The 20,431-nt window shown below is 43.6% G+C and overlaps 1 protein-coding gene across 3 annotated transcripts in view; it reads left to right on the forward strand.

Moving 5' to 3' along the window:
* The first annotated feature begins 3,781 nt into the window (after positions 1–3,781).
* Positions 3,782–20,431, forward strand: part of KLHL14 (kelch like family member 14) — a 110,023-nt gene continuing 93,373 nt past the window's right edge. The window contains exons 1-2 of one of the 3 annotated variants that reach the window (XM_075584668.1): positions 3,782–4,435; positions 7,769–8,692. In XM_075584668.1, the coding sequence (XP_075440783.1) occupies positions 7,800–8,692 (893 nt within the window). In that variant the 5' untranslated portion in view covers positions 3,782–4,435; positions 7,769–7,799. Of the gene's footprint in view, positions 4,436–4,692; positions 4,820–7,768; positions 8,693–20,431 lie in introns of those variants that run through there. The other 2 variants (XM_075584661.1, XM_075584675.1) reach the window with 2 other exon arrangements.

The raw sequence follows: 20,431 nt of genomic DNA on the forward strand, positions 1-20,431 counted from the left end.
CCCATACATGCATGCATACACACACACACACACACACAACTCTCCCATACATGCATGCATGCATACACACACACACACACACACACACACCCATACATACACACACACACACACACACACACACACACACACACACACACACACACACACACACACACACACACACACTCGACAGGGGGAAGAAGAGGAAAGGCCGCGCGACCGAGCACCACCACCACTGCCCCGCTCGCCCCCCCGCGACCATCTCCCGCCCTGCGCGGACAGCCACGGGACCGCGGGGAAGCGGAGACCAAGGAGGTAAGAGGGGAACACCCCCGCTACCATCTCCTACCCCGCGCGGGGATCTGGGAAGCGGAAAGTGGCGCATGAAGCAGGGAAAACACCCACTACCATCACCCGTCCCGCGCTGGTATCGCGGGAAGCCGGGGTAAGCGGGGACACCCCCCACTACCATCACCCGCCCCGCGCGGGGACCGGGCAAAGCTGGAAGTGGTGCGGGAAGCTGGGGGGAATAAGGGGGGAAACCTCCGCCCCGCGCGGATAAGCGGGGGCCTGGGTGAGAAGGCGGAACACCCTCGCTACCATCTCCAGCCACGCGCGGGTATTGGGGGGGGGAAGCGGGGAGTAAGGGGGAACTGCAGGTGGCAGGGAAGGAGCAGAGGGGATGGAGGATTGGAGAGTACTTTTCTAGTACTCTCCAACAGATCTCTGGCCAGAAAAAATGGCCGTTCGTTGGGGGCTGGCTCATATAGAGCCTGGCCGCGCGCCCACAAAGCCTGGGAGCGCGCGCCAATCAGCTAGGGGGAGTTATTTATTTATTTATTTCAGCGCGAGCAGGGAAAATTCAGCGCGAGCGGGGAAATTTAAAAAAACAAGCACGTGTTCATCTTGTTGGGCCAATATTTACTCGCCCGGGGGTTAAATCCACCCGCCCCGGGCGTGTAAATGTATAGGATTGTCGAACACTGTATATATATATATATATATATATATATATATATATATATATATATGTAGAGGTATCAGTACCGTGTTAGCCGAGCTTCAATAAAATAAATAGATGATACCGGTATCATCTCTTTATTTTTATATATATATATATATATATAAATATGATGTGGTGGGTTTTGGAGTTTGAGCTCACTGGGAATGTGTGTGTTAATTAATATATATATATATATATATATATATATATATATATATATATATATATATATACAAGACATTAAATACATATATAAATATTATATATTATATATAAATAGGGACCCTGGTTTGAGGTTTTAACCGAAAAAATACCACTGATTGATCATTTTGCACTTCCAATTAAAACCAATAAAAAAACTAAATGAAGCATAATTTCTTATCTAATTAAACCTCTTGTAGCTGCCCAGTCACAGATAACATACAAAAGCAACACAAAGGAAGTATGAAAATATAAAAAAAAGTGCACTGATAAACACCGAATTCAAAAATGTATCAATTTGTTTTCGTTCTTAACACTGGTAAACACCGATTTTTAAAATAAAATGAAAGCACCGGAAAAACAAAATCATAAACACTGATTTCACAAAAAATTAACTCCTAAAACCAGAATACACACACATATATTTAACCTCACGTTTATGTGTGAACAAGTGCGCCGACGAGTATTCTAAAACTTGCCTTGGACAATCTGGGGCAATCACCAACAAGACCCAGGTACATGCTGGGTACATGCTGGGTACATGCTGCAACACTTCAGTGACATTTCTGCAGAGACTAATGGCCCATCGGATTAACACAGCAGGCGTCCCTGGCAGTCCCATTCAGTTTGAATGGGACTGCCAGGGACCCCCGCTGTTAATCCGATGGGCCATTAGTCGGTCTGCAGAAATGTCACTGAAATGTTGCAGCATGTACCCAGCATGTACCTGGGTCTTGTTGGTGATTGCCCCAGATTTGTTTTAGAATACTCGTCGGCACTACAGTATATATAAAATCTAATAATTTATTAATAAAGTTTTTTTTTAAATCTGTATATAATATTACATATATAATATATGTTAGAACAGGACCAGCATACTGAGAAAGACTGAAGAATGGAAGTTTATTAGTGATCGACGTTTTGGTCACCATTGGGACACTTATCTTGAATAAACTATAATCTTTAAGACTTCATGAGTTTGGAAGTGGATTCCATTATCATATTCTGTTGCACCTCACCATAGCCTGTTAGGAGTGGTGCCGACTCTGTTATATATATATATTTTTTTTTTATTGTTATATTCCGCCATAATTCAAAACCAAAATCAAGGGAGTTTAGGCAAAACCAGAACCAAAACCTAAAAAAAAAAAAACCTGAGTCAAATCCAAAGCAGTCAAATCATCTCTAGTAAGAACACTGTATTTAAAGCAAGTGAGTCTGGTTTCAATACCAATATCAACTCTCCTTATGAGGTTGGGCAAGTCTTACCTTACAGCGCCTGTGCCCCTGTGCCTGGGGAACCGAGAATTACTGTCTTACTTTCTTTGAGAAGGGACTCATTTTGCCTGCAAAAGTGTAAGTTATGATCACTATACAAGAAAAATCCATATTGTTTCTAAGGGACAAATAACTATTTATTAAAGTCTCCTAACTGTAGCTGGGGCATAAAACAGAACACAATTTAAAATATATAATGGGAGTAATATAGTCGAAGAGGATACAGTGTGCATCACTTTTGTGTTGTGCTTGTTTATGAATACTGTATATTTGTAATATTTAAAAAAAATCCTTAAAAATTGAAACGCCAGTTAAAGGGAGATGATCTTGAAATAAGGTATGTATCTGAAGGTAGCTTCAGAGTAAAACAGCCATAAACTTAAACTTGCTAAATAAATAAAAAGTGCAATTGTAAAATGGCTCAGATTGTAATTTTTTAATGTGACAACACTTCCTTAGCTTTGACAATGCAGCTCACTATCACTGTACAATAGCTTTGACATGTACAGTGGTCTGTTCTCAGTTACTAAAACAAGGTGACTACTGTATACACTAATCGTGTATAATGCTCAGCAACTGCTTACCTTTTGATAATTCAAGTGACAACCAAAGTGTGTAAAGTTTATATACTGTATGTGATGGGTACTGAGTGACATAGCCCTTCTCTGCCTTGCTGCAGTGGTAATAATTCCATGCAAGTTCCTGTGGACCTAATGACTCATTAGGTCCATAGGACCTTGACAGCCCCTTTATGTGTGAAAACCACAAAGACAAGGAAGAAACAAGTGGCAACAACAGATCTTCAGTTGCTCCCAACAGCAGACTTCCATGATCACATCCGGAGGGGGAGGGCGAGGAAACAAACACAACACAAGCACACTTCTGCACAGACAGCTGCACATCTCCCAGGCACACAGAAAGTTTGCACATTGCACGGGGCGCTCTCACACCATAAATCTGCACATGAGAAGGATGTAGTGGAAATTTCTTTATGTGTGTATGTGTGGGGAGGAGGAGGAGAAGGGAGAGAGAGAGAGAGGGGGGGGGGATAAGAGTTTATTTTTTGTCATCTTCGCGAGACAGCTACTCATTCATCCAGATCACAGCTAAAAAAAAATAAAAAAGCTGGTCGCAGAAATTAGCAGTTTCGGCTCAGCAGCAGCAGAGTCGCCAGCCTGTGAAGGCAGAGAGAAATTGACTAATTAGCAATGCGCACTAAAACTTGACGGTTCTTTATAGAGAGAGAGAGAGATGAGAGAGGGATGGGGAAAGGGAGGAGGGTGACAGGGGGGTGGGGGGGAGGTTGCTCTCAGTTTCCCCCCTTTCTTTCTTCCAAAGATGTTGGAAATCGCAGTCATTTACGCTCTACAATTTTTTTTACAATAGCCTTGAGCCATAATTTTGCGAGGCTCTTCAGCATCCATCCCCCTCGCATGGTCTCTCTCCGCTGGCCATGCACGACCGTCTCTCTCCCCAAGCGTGGATTTCCTATTACTCTCGTTACGACTCACTGAGCCCCAGGCCCAAGGATAATGATGTGTTGTTTCTTGGTAGCATAATTTGTCACACGTACATTTTTTTTTTCTTCTTCTCTTGCAGAAAGCTCTGCTCACTCTTCTCCTTCCCTCTCTCCCTCTCTCTCTCTCTCCTTCCCTTTCTCTCTCCTTCCCTTTCTCTCCTTCTTTTTTCTCTCCCCCCTCACATTTGTGGGGGGTTTTGTTGTTGTTTTTTTTTTTTGCTCTTTGCTAATTCATGATGATCAAATGATGTACGACAAAATAAATTGTAAAGAGTGACTGCCTGGAGTTTGGGAACACGAAGGTTGTGTGTTTTTTTTTTTCTTTTTTTCTGGAGCCATCCACAAACCTTTCAAAAGGAAGGAGTTTAATCTTTTTTTAACCCCCTGTTTTTAGGGGGCTGGGGGTGGGAAGCTTTAAGTGATCCTTTACTTTGGCATCTGGTTGTGAGCAGGTAAGTTTCTGGCCTTGTATCTATCTGTATTGTGTATTTGTTATATTTGCTTTCTGTGCAGGCACTTGGGGGGGGTTGGGGGGGGGGGAGAGTTGTTGACAATAAAGTCCCAAATTGCCAAAGAAAATGGGCAAACGAGTGAGAAAAAAAAGGGGGAGGGGGGAGAGAGAGTGACCGGGTCCAGTTAGGAGAGAGATCCTCTTGCAAATACAGTATTTATCTGGCACATGCTGGCGGAGAGGGGGGCTGGCAAAAGGCTGTTTTAGTGCAGCGTTGAAAGTAGCTCGGGATACCACAACAGCCATTAAAACAATGGGATCCGGAGCTGCAGCCTGCAGCAGGGACCCCGCGACCTGGTGTGGGATTAGGGCTCCTGTGGAGAGGGTCTGTAATGTCTGAGAGGGGATCAGGGGTGTGGGGCACTATAGGGTCCTCCTGTCGTCATCTGGGGGTATCGGGTGGTATCGCTGCCCTCCTCTTGGATTCTCCATGGGTGGATCGGAGATTATTACTTGCACTTTGTTTTTTTTTTTTGTATTTAATAAGTACGGCTTGTGGGGGGTTATCTTGCCGCAGATCGGCATTTGCAGCTGCGTTTCCAGGGGGCCAGAGAAGGGATTTGTGATCGCTTTGATAAGAGAGCAGGGACTCCCATGCGTGGCACGGGCAGGGTGAATGAAGATGCCCCATGTAACACTGCATACCAGGCATGGCATAGGTTTTTTTTTTTAACATCCAAGGGCAAAGTAAAGACGGTGTGTGGGGGTGAACCCCAAAACGGCATCTTTGCAGAATTGAAGCATTTTCATAAATTAAGCTTTTAAAAAAAAAAAAATATTTATTAGGGTGACTGCGAACGAGGTACATTAACCGTAAGAAACGTGTGCACCACAGATAGGAGACTTAGCCGATTCCTTTATTGCACTGGGGGCATATGTCTGATCCTCACATTGCAATAAAAAGTAAACTTGGCTACTCGTGATGACCGAGGTGCATGGACAGTCACAGATACCTATACATTGAGCCTATGTAAGGAATGACTATAAGCACGCTGGCTGTCATCATTCACATGACAAAAAGCTGACATTTCCTCCTCAAAAGTTCTCCCCCCCCGCCCCCCCCGAGAAAATTACAGCAAATCAATTCACCCTTCCAAACACATTACACACTACCTGTGGGGTTTTTCACACGCATACTGTACGTAAAAATAATATCACCTTTATTCAAAAACGTCAAAATAAATACTCCTAAAATATCCATGCAATTAGACATAGGTGGGGTGCAACGGCTTAAAAAAGACAATAATGGATAGTTTTTTGTAGATAATATAATAGGACAAGTTTGGTACTGTGCAACATAGAAAAAAAAATATATACAGTATAAATATATATATATATATATTTCTTTTCTTTATGGAGTATCATGGACTTCAAACTCCATTACATTAGAGTTTATTGGAGCACTTGTGCTAATAATGAGTCAGACTTGACACTGGGCAATGGAGGGATTCAGAGAACAACCCTGTACTTCTATAAAACTCACCTGTGTAGCTTCCCTACCGTGTGTATGGAGAGGATGGGAGTGGCTACCTGGCTGCTGACTTCAAATAAATAGCATAAGCAGTGGCTTTTCCTCATTTTCTAAATTTGTTATACTGTAGGTTGTGATACCTTTTAGTGGACCAACATTCTTCATAGATGAGAATATAATGTAAAGAGCTTCCAAATCTTTATAGGTTCCTTCATTCCTCACATTCAGTTTTAGAATAAGAACATCTAGAAATGTTTTCAGCATCATCCCCTTAAACATGGCATTACAAGTTATTGTTTTCTTATATTCATTGTATTGTTTCTTTTTATACTGCAAGCTGAGACACGACCCTTAAACAAGATGTATATGGCAATCTTTCCCAGTAATATATATATATTTTCAAATACAACCTAGTGCAATATAAAAAGTACCCACATTATCAAAAACCATCTAGGCAAAGAGCTAATTTCTGAAATGCAGTAACATTTGACTTCATGACATGTAGTGGTGGCAACACATTTTTGTTCGTGTTTGTCTGTCTTCCTGTGTGTGCCTAGGTGCCCTTTCCAACACTTCTATCCTACCGTAAATCAATACAATCTAAAACTCAGACACTAGGGGCAAAGGAGAAAAGAGAATCTTCATTTTTGATTTAAAGTTTGTAAAGATGCCACAAAAAGTTTGTTGCTATTGAAGTCACTCAGTCAGTAACCTTTTTGTAGGATGGCATGCAAACCACATAGAATGTGTATATGACAGAGGCAGCAGCAGGTGTTCTTACTAGATCATCAATTCATCATGACCAATCCCTGCTATTGTAATCACATCTGGAACTTTTTGCATTATATAGGTCAGATAACTAGATGTGTGTATATATATATATACATATATAAATATATATATATATATCTTGGCTACAAATGAACTGCTTCAAACAGTCTGGGAATTAGCAAATCATTTGCTTTTTAAAACTGTGGAGTTCATCGTAGCAAACTAGTGCGTGGATAGAGGGTGGAAAGAGGCTGACAGGAGGAAGACGTGTGGGTTCAAAACAATGTATGGCAAGGCAAAAGGTGATCACAGTTAAAAAATCAGTATTACATTCAAATAAAATGTACAGTTCTAACACCTCCAACCTAAACATTTGGGACACTGTAGGTGATTCACATAAATGGTATAGGATTCCAACATTTACTGGAATTTGTTCAGTGTTATGTTTTGATTGTACAAAAGTTTGCTTTCCATTGAATTCTACACTCATCTGTAGCTATTAAAAGGCGAACTCCAGTGGAGCACTGTTGGCCGACCCAAGGAAATTTGATTTCTTTGGGTGGTAACACAACTCCTTCGGTGCACTAATACTACAAAGTTAAACATAAAGGTGTTGCTATATGATTTTTGAACACCTGCATTGATACCAACCAGACTGTTCAAAGAAGACTTTTGACATACAGTACTCTCTAAAGCAACCACTTCTTACAGTAGCTCCAAATAGCCATGCATTTTTAAGGGTTTTGTTAGTTTTAGAGGGTGATGATCGCTATTAAATGGGATAACACATGTTTGTAAAAGGAAAGTGATACTATAGTCAGTTCAGTGTAACATTTGTTTTAGCCCCATGTTTAGCTCATATTTAAATTGAATCACTGTGCATGGCGATGGCATCTTTCAGGCTCATGCTGCTGAAAACACTATCTGTAGGTTAAGAAGCAGTGGGCTTGCATGCATGGCTGACATAGATTGACATGATTCTCCCTCTCTTGACCCCAATACTTATTGCCTGTTGGTCATATGCCCTGGCAGGTCCAAACGACAGGCGCAAGTGAGGCTCGTCATGTCCAGATCTGGGGACAGGACGTCCACCTTCGACCCGAGCCATAGTGACAACCTGCTGCACGGCCTGAACCTGCTGTGGAGGAAGCAGCTCTTCTGTGATGTGACCCTGACAGCCCAGGGACAGCAGTTCCACTGCCATAAAGCTGTGCTGGCCTCGTGTTCCCAGTACTTCAGGTCCCTCTTCTCCAGCCACCCGGGGCAGGACGGGTTGGCATCTGTCCCCAAAGACCGGCAGCAACAGCACTCAGAAGAACCTGGCACCCCCTCCTCTTCTCCAGATGACAAGCTACTGGTCAGTCCTAGGGCCATCAACAACCTGGTTCTACAGGGCTGCTCCTCGATAGGGCTGCGTCTGGTCCTCGAGTATCTCTACACGGCCAATGTGACCTTGTCCCTGGACACAGTGGAGGAGGTGCTTTCAGTGAGCAAAATCCTGCACATCCCTCAGGTCACCAAGCTCTGCGTGCAGTTCCTCAATGACCAGATCTCGGTTCAGAACTACAAGACGGTGTGCAAGATCGCAGCCTTGCATGGGCTGGACGAGACCAAGAAGCTGGCCAACAAGTACCTGGTGGAGGACGTGCTGCTGCTCAACTTCGAGGAGATGCGCTCCATGCTGGACTCCCTGCCGCCCCCAGTGGAGTCCGAGCTTGCCCTCTTCCAGATGTCCGTGCTCTGGCTGGAGCATGACAGGGAAACCCGCATGCAATACGCCCCAGACTTGATGAAGAGGCTCCGCTTCGCCCTCATCCCGGCCCCGGAGCTGGTAGAGAGGGTGCAATCCGTAGAATTCATGAGGTCCGACCCTGTGTGCCAGAAGCTGCTGATGGATGCTATGAACTATCACCTGATGCCTTTCAGGCAGCACTGCAGACAGAGCCTAGCTAGCAGGTGAGGGGTACTGCCCTATAATTTCTATTAATACTACTGTTATCATTATTATTGTCGTCATCTTCATCAGCAACATCAATGTTATACAGTACTGTTGTCATCATTATTTCATTGAGTGCCAGACAGGCCAGCAACAGGTTGCATCCACTTATAAGTGACCAGCAGCTTGAAGGCACTTCCTAATGTTATATATTGTTGTTATTCATATTAATATTATTATTAATAATATTATTTGCCTTTTTTTTTAAATTCCCTTGCGTGACAGAAGGGCTAGTTTTATGTTTTCTGCTGGGTTAGCTGGTAAGAGGATCTGTCCGACGTTATATAGTTCTATTAATTCATGTTTTATTGTAATCATCTCTTTCAGTACCAGAAAGGACAGCAACTAATTGCTGGAATATGTGAGACCAGTATGCTAAAGGCACTGCCCAATACTATTTATTATTCTGCTTTGAAATGTATTTCTGGCTCTTTGGCACTCAAGGGGTTATACAATTTGTATAGCACTAACCATGTTCCCAGCCCTTATTGTAACAGCAGAAGCATATACACACAAATACAAAGAACTATATGCATTGTACATAGCTAACTTCTCACATGTATAATGAAGTAAAGTAGGTGAAAGGGAATCCATACGTCAAGAACTTACCGTGTCTAATGTAATGTTTAATTATTAGGATTGTTCTAAATGCTGTATGGTTCATTTGGATAAAGGGATCCAAATGATCACTCCTTATAATTATTAATGGTGGGTACTTTGACTGGTATTTTGTTTTTGAGTTCTATACATTTGTGTGTTTTGATTTAGCCGGTTCTATACATGTGTGTGTTTTGATTTAGCCAATTCTATACATTTGTGTGTTTTGATTTAGCCAATTCTATACATTTGTGTGTTTTGATTTAGCCAATTCTATACATTTGTGTGTTTTGATTTAGCCAATTCTATACATTTGTGTGTTTTGATTTAGCCGGTTCTATACATGTGTGTGTTTTGATTTAGCCGGTTCTATTTTGATTTAGCCAATTCTATACATTTGTGTGTTTTGATTTAGCCAATTCTATACATTTGTGTGTTTTGATTTAGCCAATTCTATACATTTGTGTGTTTTGATTTAGCCGGTTCTATACATTTGTGTGTTTTGATTTAGCCGGTTCTATACATTTGTGTGTTTTGATTTAGCCGGTTCTATACATTTGTGTGTTTTGATTTTGCCAATTCTATACATTTGTGTGTTTTGATTTAGCCGGTTCTATACATTTGTGTGTTTTGATTTTGCCGGAACTTAATTCGTTTTGTTCTGGGATTTGTAAAAAAAAAAGTATCCAAAAAACCCAAATTTGACAGGGAATTTTTTTAAACTTTTGGGCAAACTTTTTATAAGTTAAAACTTTTGTACACACATTATATAAGTTATGGTGGGTAAAAAAAGTTACAAAAACCCTCCACCGTATAGTGTACAGCAAATAAAAATAGCACCTGTGACATTTACATGTCTCAAACAGGTCTGCAAACCTGCTTTTCCAATTATCTCGTAGGCCTGGTCCCCGCTGCCTGCTGCAGCGCGCGCTATGGCAGGCGCTGCAGGGGCAAGAGCTGCTCCTCAATGGGACCGGGCCCGCTACTCACCTTGCCCGGCGCATTCCGTGACCAGATTTCTCTGAAGACAGGATATTTGTGTTCATAACTTGCCACGGAGCACTGGCCACGCCCCCCAGCAGTTCAGCCAATGAGAGCAAACCTGCTGGGTGATGTCGTGGCCACACCCCCTTCATGCCGCCCCCTGTCTTTCCCCCTGCAGCTCACCGCAGACCGGGGATCTTAGCTGCACACGCCGCCAGCCTGGCAGGCGCGTGTGCAGCGCCGACACCGGGGCCTCAGCCTTGGCATACAATGCTTCCACTGCAGCAAAGGATTCTGGGACATGACATGCAAAGGAACGCTCACAGTGTCACCTTTTTACTTCATGTCCATTTTAACATGGACCCCCTATAAGCTAATGCTTGCTGCATTACACAGCTTTTCAGCACAGCCTGGGTTAAAGAAGTGAATAGCCAGTAAAACCTACTCACATGCAGCTGTTTCAACCTTTTGCGTCTCTTTAGTGTGAGGCTGGTTATACTGGCTTTGCAGTGTGAAGTTGGAATAGGTTTCAGCCACACTTTGTATAAGTTATGGTGGGTAAAAAAAAGTGCAAAAACCATCTACAGTACAGTGTACAGCAAATAAAAATATCACTCAAGTCGCTGACTGAGCCACTGGTCAGCCACCTGCGCTGAAGCAGAAATATTCTGAAAACCTGACCTGAAGGTGGCCCTTGAGGAGGACAGGAGTTGGCCATCCCTGATTTAGACAACTAGGCTTATAATGTTATCAATAGAGGTTCGGCAAAACCAGGTGTGTGAAATCAGAACCTACCAGAAGCTTACATCCCAAAACTAAATATAAACCCAAAACCCTTAAGATTTAGAGAACCAAACCCCACAACCAAAATCACAACACTAGGCCAATTGCCCATCTCTAATTGTTTCTTCCCCAATCTTTTTTAACTGTTATTTAACGTTTTTCAGTTATTTTATTATAGTTTCCTAATTGTTTCTATAATTTCATACTTATTTTAAACGTTTCATTTTTGAGTATTTCCGCTTATTTTGATCTTTCCCCTTAATTTGTCAATAATCCAAAATCAAAACCGCCAAAAAAATCAAATTTTGGCAACAAAAGAACCCCACCAAAAATATTTTAATTCTAAAAACCACGTACAAATCCAAAACATACCTTTTTGTTAGAATTAAAACCAAAACAGGTGGAAAGTGGCTACACTTAATGTAGTTATCAATACACAGAAAAACACATTGTCAGTTGCAGTGCAAGAATCAAATATATATAATATATATAGAATCAAATATATATATACACGCACACAGTAGTTATGTATTAAATACCTGTATGTATAATAAAGAAAGCAATGGCAAAAAAAAAAAAAATATTGCATTTACATTTCAATAAGATTGCAATTTAATAATATGCACCAAACATAAATATCTTTAAATGTAATTTTTACATAGACCCTTGTTACATTCATACTACTGCCACCCACAATTTGGTTAGTTTTCTGACATTACCATCTACATACAGTATAAGGACATTCAGTCAATTTGTGATGGAAACCCAGTAAGTCAGTTCATTGTTTGTAAAATAAATGTGTTGAGTATTTTTTGATAGTATATTTAGTTCTGAATTTCAGACACCAATGCTGCTACAGTATCTTGCTTGTACCTTACAATTTCCGGCATACAAGGCATTGAATCAGAATATACCAATGGCATTAGAGTTTTTGACATAATTGAGTTTACAGCCTAAGGCCGCGTTTATAGTGGGCGAAACGGAGTGCGCGGCATGAACAACAGACCTCTTCTCAATGAGGCCGCCCATAGTGTGCGCGACCGCGTGAGCGATTAAGAGTGACCGTGCGGCAGATTTTTGAAAAGACAAATAATTTTGTCTTTTTGAGAGACGGCCACGTCACGGCCGGGTCACGTGCGCGGTTTAGCCAATGAGGGCCAACCGCTCACGTGACGTCACGGCCACGCCTCCGCCACGCTTCCCCATCGTGCAAACCCTATGAGCACAAATCGCTCGAGCAACAGGCGCATGCACACCTACTATAAACGAGCCCTAAGCAGTGTAGTGAAAGGAATACAGAATACAGCAATAGAAATGATTAGTGAAGTGCATTATTCTTTTTATCAACAGTGTTATGAGCAGAAATGCTTTTTGACTAACAATGATTATGAGATTACAATTCTTCCTTTAACAACTGATAGTGTAAGACACCCATTCAGTCTGTTTCCCATTGTTTACTACAATACTGTAGGTAGTACGTGATCATCACAGTCTTGTATACTGTCAACTCTTTGGTGTCTTGTACTTAAGTTTACACAGGTGGCATTGTACTTATCCCTAAAAAATGCAAGTGGTAAAAATATTGACATTGGAGGTACAATTAGATGCTTTATTAAGGCCAAATTATTGGTCCTATAAAATGACCTTTATAAAGGTACGCTTTTTTTTTTTGCATTTTCTCACAGTTGTTGGTCCACTTGATCTTTTAAATATTGATCTAGCATCTACTCAGATTTGGGATGCTACATCAGAAATTGAAAGGGCTCTGTATCATGCTCCATAGTTAGGCAATGTCCAAAACATAAATGGTTTCCTGTGAAATACATAGGATTTAGTGTCACTTTATCAAAGAATATTGCTTCAATGTTGGATGCTTTAGCATTAAGGGTATCAGTGATCAATGTGGATAGTGCTTGTGTGGGGAAATAATGCAGCGGTGTGGAAGGAGTTACTTGATGCACACATCATCATAGTGTACAATACCATAATCACTTCTTTAGATCATCGTACTCCCTCTTGTATAACAGTATTTAAACTGTCTGATCTGTTTTAACACGCACACTCGTAAGGGTATATTTAATATTTTTTTTTGGCTACAAGGCACTGATACAATGTGAAAACAATGTTCTTGATACATAGTACCTCTTGTACTAAAGAGCCTCTTCTTCATTTCTTTGTGCAGATTGCAGCAGTTAAAATCTATCTTTATTCAATGTTTTGTTTTGTTCTTGTGTTTGTACTTATGGACAGATAACGTCATCCTGAATGATATATCGTCATTCCTTTAGATTTTTGGTAAGCATTGTGCACATGCTCTCTTTATTTACACTCCTTGCATGTCTCCCATGAAGAAATGATGAAGCTAGGAATCAAGATTTTGGAACTGGTTGCAGAGGGAAAAAAACATATTGAGCGATCTAGAATATGGATGGCCACCTGCAGTCCTCAAGGGCCACCAGCTGGTCAGATTTTCAGGAAATCCCGGCTTTAGCACAGGGGGCTCAATCTGTGACTCAGTCAAAGACTGAGCTACTGATTGAGCCCCCAGTGTTGAAGCCGGGATCTTCTGAAAACCTGATCTTTTGGTGGACCTTGAGGACTGGAGTTAGCCACCCATGTTCTAAGCCAAGGGTGCACAAACTGGGGGGGACGGAGGTTTTGCTGGGGGGGCGTGGGAGGTTGCAGAGGCCCCACGCTCTTCCCCAAGGCATTTAAATTAAATGCCGGGGATCGCGTGAGGCCTCTGCAACTCTATACGTACCCAGATTCAGACGCTTTGTGATGCGTCGCCATGGCAACGCGGCGTCAAATGACGCCGCGGGGTCATGTGACACGACATCACACACATCAAATGACGCCGTGGGTGATGTGACGTCACATGACCCCTGTTGCAGGGTACATGCAACCACACACGCGGGTTCTCTTGATAAGGCTTCTTTATTGAGCCTTAAAAACATACAGCACACAAAACAAAATAGCTTCTCTTCAGCATAGAAAACAAGGCAGCTTCTCTTCAGCATGCAGGACACAGACAGTTCATCACACATGTACTTTGAAAAACAGACCTTATAGCAGTAATCTCTTCAGTATTTCAGTCCTGTCTCCTGACCAGCTAGCTTGCATGTGTGTACAGCCTGGGGGTTTTAAAACACCTTGATTATGCAGCTGGGGTCAGACTAATTAAGCAGCCCTTCTCAACTGAAACTTAACCTCGTCACTGCTGCACTGCAAGCCTAAACATAGGTTTGCCAGGTATATGGCTGGTGACATTCATTCACCCTGTCACATTCCTCCCCTGTTAGTGTGTGGCTGGGGCCACGCACGGGTGAAGCCCGACCGTCCACCCCTTCTCTAGAAAAGAAGTCAGCATTTGCATTTTCTTTTCCAGGCCTGTGCTGAATCTCAAATGAGAAGGGTTGGAGGGCCATATACCACTTGGTCAATCTAGCATTGGAGTCCTTCATACTATTTAACCACTTCAATGGAGCATGGTCCGTCACCAGAGTAAAATGGACTCCTGCCAGATAATGCCTCAAAGCCTCGATTGCCCACTTTACTGCGAGGCACTCCTTCTCAATCACTGAGTAGTTTTTTTCCCTCGAGAACAATTTCCTACTCAGAAAAAGTATCGGATGTTCCACTCCCTCAAACTGTTGTGACAACACTGCCCCTAGCCCTATCTCTGATGCATCGGTTTGCACTACAAAAGGCCTGTTGAAGTCTGGGCTTCTAAGGACGGGACACTCTGATAGCCACCTTTTTATGTCCTCAAAGGCTCTCTGACACTCCCTTGACCATACCACTTGTGTAGGGGCACACTTTATTGTGAGGTCCGTTAATGGGGCTGCAACTTCCGAGTAGTTGGGGATGAACCGCCGATAGTACCCTGCTAAACCCAGCAGAGAGCGTACCGGCGTTTTTGTTTGGGGGGTCGGAACTTCTTTCAGGGCAACTACCTTGTCGGCTAGTGGCCTTACTTTTCCACCTCCCACTGCATACCCTAAGTATTTGGTTTCCGCCTTACCTAAGGCACATTTCTTAGGGTTGGCTGTGAGCCCTGCCTCTCTTAGAGATTTGAGGACCGCTTTCAGCCTATTTAGATGGGCCCGCCAGTGTTTACTATAAATGACAATGTCATCTAGGTAGGCTGCGGCATAAGCACTTTATCCATGAGTCTCTGAAATGTGGCTGGGGCTCCATGCAGTCCAAATGGCATTGTCACAAACTGGTATAAACCCATGGGAGTGGCAAAGACTGTTTTGCACTTGGACTTTTCCTCTAAAGGTATTTGCCAGTATCCTTTTGTTAAGTCCAGCGTGGATATATATTCCGCGTTACCAAGGGCGTCAATTAACTCGTCCAACCTTGGCATCGGATATGCGTCAAACTTGGATACCGCATTGACCTAACATTTCTTGTACCTCCTTCTCTACCAGGGCTCTACGACTTTCACGCAACCTATAAGGACGGGAACGTACTTTTACCCCAGGTGCTGTCTCGATCACATGTGAGATTAAAATAGTTTACCCATGCAAATCAGAAAAAACATCATGGAATTGTGTAATTATTTCTAACAAGTCCCCTTTTTGTTCAGAGGACAACTGTCTACCCATTGGGATTTTATTGTCACCCACAATGTTCTCCCGTGGGGGCTGAGGGCCCAAGTCCATTTCCTCCTCCACCAGGTGGATGAATAGAGACCGCTGCATCTTCCAGGATTTCAGCAAGTTCACATGGTAAATTTGTTTACCCTTCCTGGACCCTGGTTGAGCGATCTCGTAATCCACATCACCCGTGCAGCGGAGTACTTCGAATGGGCCCTGCCATTTAGCTAGGAGTTTGCTCTCACAACTGGGTAACAACAACATCACCTGATCTCCTGGGTGAAACACTCTCATACGAGCATTTTGATTGTAATGTCTCTCCTGACTGTCCTGGGCTGATCTAAGATTCTCCCTAGCAAAATGCCCGACCACATCTAGGCGCTTCCTAAGGTCCAATACATATTGCAGGGTATTCTTAGAAGGGGACCGCTGTTCCTCCCAGGACTCCTTTAGGAGGTCTAGGATACCCCGGGGTTGGCAGCCATACAGCAGTTCAAATGGAGAGAATCCCGTGGAGGCCTGGGGAACTTCCCGCACTGCAAACAGCAGAAAAGGGAGAAGTTCATCCCAGGCTCTCTTCTCTGAATCTACAAATTTCCTCAGCATCCCTTTTAGAGTTCGGTTAAATCTTTCCACCAATCCGTCAGTCTGTGGATGGTAGACCGATGTCCGAACAGACTTGACCTCTAGTAATTTTAAGACATCCTGCATCAGTTTAGCCATAACATTTGTACCTTGGTCTGTCAACATAATCTGGGGAAGTCCAACCCGTGAGAACCGTTCCAACAACTTGTTGGCTTCTTGCTTCGCCGTTGCTGTTCTCAGAGGGAACGCCTCAGGATATCTTGTTGCATAATCAACTATTACAAGAATAAACCTGTGTCCTTTCGTAGAAGGTTCTAGAGGTCCTACCAAGTCTACCCCAATCCTCTCAAAGGGAACTGACACCAAGGGTAGAGGAACCAAAGGGGCTGTTTTTTTTCCCTTCTGACTAGTTAGCTGGCACTCCGGACATGCCGCACATAACTTAGCAATATCACTATGCATCCCTGGCCAATAGAATCGGGACGAAATACGGTCCAATGTTTTATCCCTGCCAAGGTGACCACCCCAAGGGACAGTATGGGCTAGAGTGAACACAGATTTAACAAACGTCTTCTGAACCAATATCTGGTGACCTCCCCTGTTTGTGTCTGCCTATTCACCCTATACAGGATATAATTTGATAATTCAAAATGGGGGAATACTATCACCCCCTGTGCATTCAATATCTGCTCAGCACTTTTTACCACCTTATCATACTGTCTACCAAGGACTGGGTCTTCCCTTTGCCTCTGGTGAAAATCAGGGAGGTATATGTCTGGTAAATCTCCAGGGCCCATATCCCCCTCCCTCTGGCCATCCCCAGTCATCACTTGTGACTTCTGGCTACTAGAATGGTCACCTTGAGACCCAGATTTCTGCAACCAGTCCTGTTTGTCAGAGCGTCTTTGCTTCCGAGTCTTTGGAACCCGGTGTCTACTGGGAAAAAGGTCTGCCTAGAAGGGGAACAGTTTGCCAGGGTTCTCCTGAGCCATAGAATAAGGCTCCTCGTGAGAGACGGGAGCCATTAGGTCCGAAAAGAAAGGCCAGTCCCGGCCGAGCACAACGGGGGCAGGGAGCCAAGGAGCGACTCCTACTTCGAGGTAGGCCTCCTGACCTTTTACCTGTAGCCGGATTTTGGCCGTCGGATACCGTTTTACATCGCCGTGTATACATTCTATACTCCATGGAGAGTCAAAAGAACACACGTTAGGCGGTAACAGTTCCTGGAAGACCAGAGTTTTCCCAGAGCCCGAATCTACAAGGGCCTGGACGGTTTTTCCCCCAACCTGGACTGGAAGTAGCCAGGGCTTGTAATTTTCTCCAGTGAAGGCTGAGGCGACGGTCCTGCTGAAGGAACAATCCATCTGTGGACAGTCCACATGCCGGTGGCCTTGTTCTCCGCAGGCGGAACATGGAGAGGGTTCCCTCGCAGGAGGGGGCCGTGGATAGCGCTGCCCTGGACCGGATACTGGAGACCAGGCATCTGGTGGGTCCTGTGGGCGACATCCTCGGAAGTTCCTCTCATTTGGCGACAAGCCGACATCAGGAAGGTGATGAGAGTCTCGGCGGTGCCCGGCGTTTTGACTTCTTCCTTGTTGGAAGGACTGCTCCTTTCGTGGCACTTGGCGGTTGCGCATGGAGGGGCCGTAGTTTCCCGTTGTTCCAATCTCCCTCTTTGGGTCTCCGCAAGTGCTGGTAAAGTTGGATCCGTCGGGTCCAGGGCATTCGCCTGATCCTCGGCCCCCAGGAAGTTCTCAACGTGTCGGACCGCCAAAGCTAGGGTTTCAGTAGCATGGCGTTTTAACCACGAGCGTGCGGAAGGGGGTATTATCTGTAGGAATTGTTCCAAAACGACTTGCTCAAGAATTGCCTCCTTAGTGCGCTCCTTGGGTTGTATCCAGCGAGTACACAAGTCCAATAACCACTGAGCGAGGACCCGGGGTCTCATCTTAGCGGTGTACTTCAGGTTCCGGAACTGCTGCCGGTACTGGACCTAAGCGATCCAGTATGGCGGCTTTTACTTGTTGGTAGTCCATTGCCTGATCTGCTGGGAGGCCCTGATATGAGGCCTGGGCTTCTCCTATGAGGAGCGGGGCCAAAGCAGTTGCCCAGCGATCTGCAGCCCAGCCCTGAGCTTCGGCAACCCTTTCAAATGTCAGTAGAAAAGCCTCTGAATCCTCGTTCGGAGCCATTTTCCTCAGGAGGACCGGGGGTTTGTTTGCAAGTTCTGGGCTGGCAGACCCCTGGAATTGGGTCAGCAGCTTGGCCACCCGCTCGTCCTGTGCTGCCTGCTGCTGGGTTAGGAGCTGGGTTTGCAGCTGCAATAGTAGTTGGGCCTGCTCCTGCATTAACAGTCCCTGCTGTTTGGTCTGCTCCTGCATTAACAGTCCCTGCTGTCTGGTCTGCTCGCACAGAAACTCTTTTAAAAATTCTTCAATTTTTCTTATTTTTGTTGTGTGTGTGGCCCTTCAACTGCAGGGGGCCTCTCAAAATCCCGGCACTTCTGACACCATATGTTGCAGGGTACATGCAACCACACACGCGGGTTCTCTTGATAAGGCTTCTTTATTGAGCCTTAAAAACATACAGCACACAAAACAAAATAGCTTCTCTTCAGCATAGAAAACATGGCAGCTTCTCTTCAGCATGCAGGACACAGACAGTTCATCACACATGTACTTTGAAAAACAGACCTTATTGCAGTAATCTCTTCAGTATTTCAGTCCTGTCTCCTGACCAGCTAGCTTGCATGTGTGTACACCTGGGGATTTTAAAACACCTTGATTATGCAGCTGGGGTCAGACTAATTAAGCAGCCCTTCTCAACTGAAACTTAACCTCGTCACTGCAGCACTGCAAGCCTAAACATAGGTTTGCCAGGTATATGGCTGGTGACGTTCATTCACCCTGTCACAACCCCGCAGCATCATTTGACGCAGCTCTCAGGTAGGGGGGGGCGTGATCATCGAGGCAGGGAAGACAGGGGGGCGCAGCAGCAAAAGTTGCGCTCCCCTGGTCTAGACCCAGTGATAAATCCCTAATTCCTCCTATTTCACACTCCATATTAGCATCTGACTGGAGATGTGCAAACTGTTCTCAAAAGTGTACGAACTTGATTAAAGTTTCATGCCAAGATTGCAAAATACACCCAGAAAAATGTGCAGGTTACTACTGTATAATCCTAATGTACAAGGTCACAAGACACATATGCAGGTCAGGCATATTTTAATGAAAGAACCCCCCACCCACCCCCCCCCCCCCCCCCCCACCCCCTGTGTTATCCCAGTTATACACAGGAGTGAGTTTTATACAAATGTCATTGGGGCAACAAGTAAAATCTAGTTTTGAAATTAAGATATACAGTTATACTTTTATACTGTATATTGGTCATGGAGATGTAACTCAATATTCTTTATAGTCTTGTTATGTAAGGACATACAGTGATATAAAAAGTGAAGTATGTTGGCAATGGTAATGAATGCCTTCTATCATGGTTGCAGTAATGTTACAATGGTAATTACAAAGTTGGTGAGAGAGTAACACAAGGGTACTTCTAAGCTAACTCTCATACAGTACATGAAATGTCTGGCAACAATGGTGTGTATTTTCTAAAATAAGCTTTCTGTCATCAATAATAATTTGTCAAGAACAGCCTACCATAATATAAGTATTAGACCTCAAACTTTCAAACTACCATACTACTTATTTAAGTACTAGAGCACACGTGATGCTTTACTCTGTTGAGGAAAAGTGCAGAGTATCACATCAAATCGTTTATTACTTTTTGAAATGTTAAATAATTAGTCTTAGGCCACTTTTTTTGTAAATCATCCTATATTGAGGTTTGCATACTTCTCTACAGTGGGGAAATGTGTTTTATATCAAAGTGTTTAGTTTATGACATGATCTAATCTGTAGTAAAAGGAGTGGAAAAGTACTTCCATGTCATATATCTGTGTGACCAGTTTTAGCTTTTATGCAATGCAGTATAATACAGCTGATGTCCAACTCCAACATTGTGTGTGTGAAACAGTTAAGCATTTGCCAGAAGATGGAATGGATGCAGTTGATTTGCTACAAGTTTTATTTCCATCCCTATGGAAAGCGCATTCTATAGCCTTCTAAGAACTACAGTATTATAAATTAC

Source organism: Ascaphus truei, chromosome 2 (assembly GCF_040206685.1).
Source record: "Ascaphus truei isolate aAscTru1 chromosome 2, aAscTru1.hap1, whole genome shotgun sequence".
Taxonomy (NCBI): domain Eukaryota; kingdom Metazoa; phylum Chordata; class Amphibia; order Anura; family Ascaphidae; genus Ascaphus; species Ascaphus truei.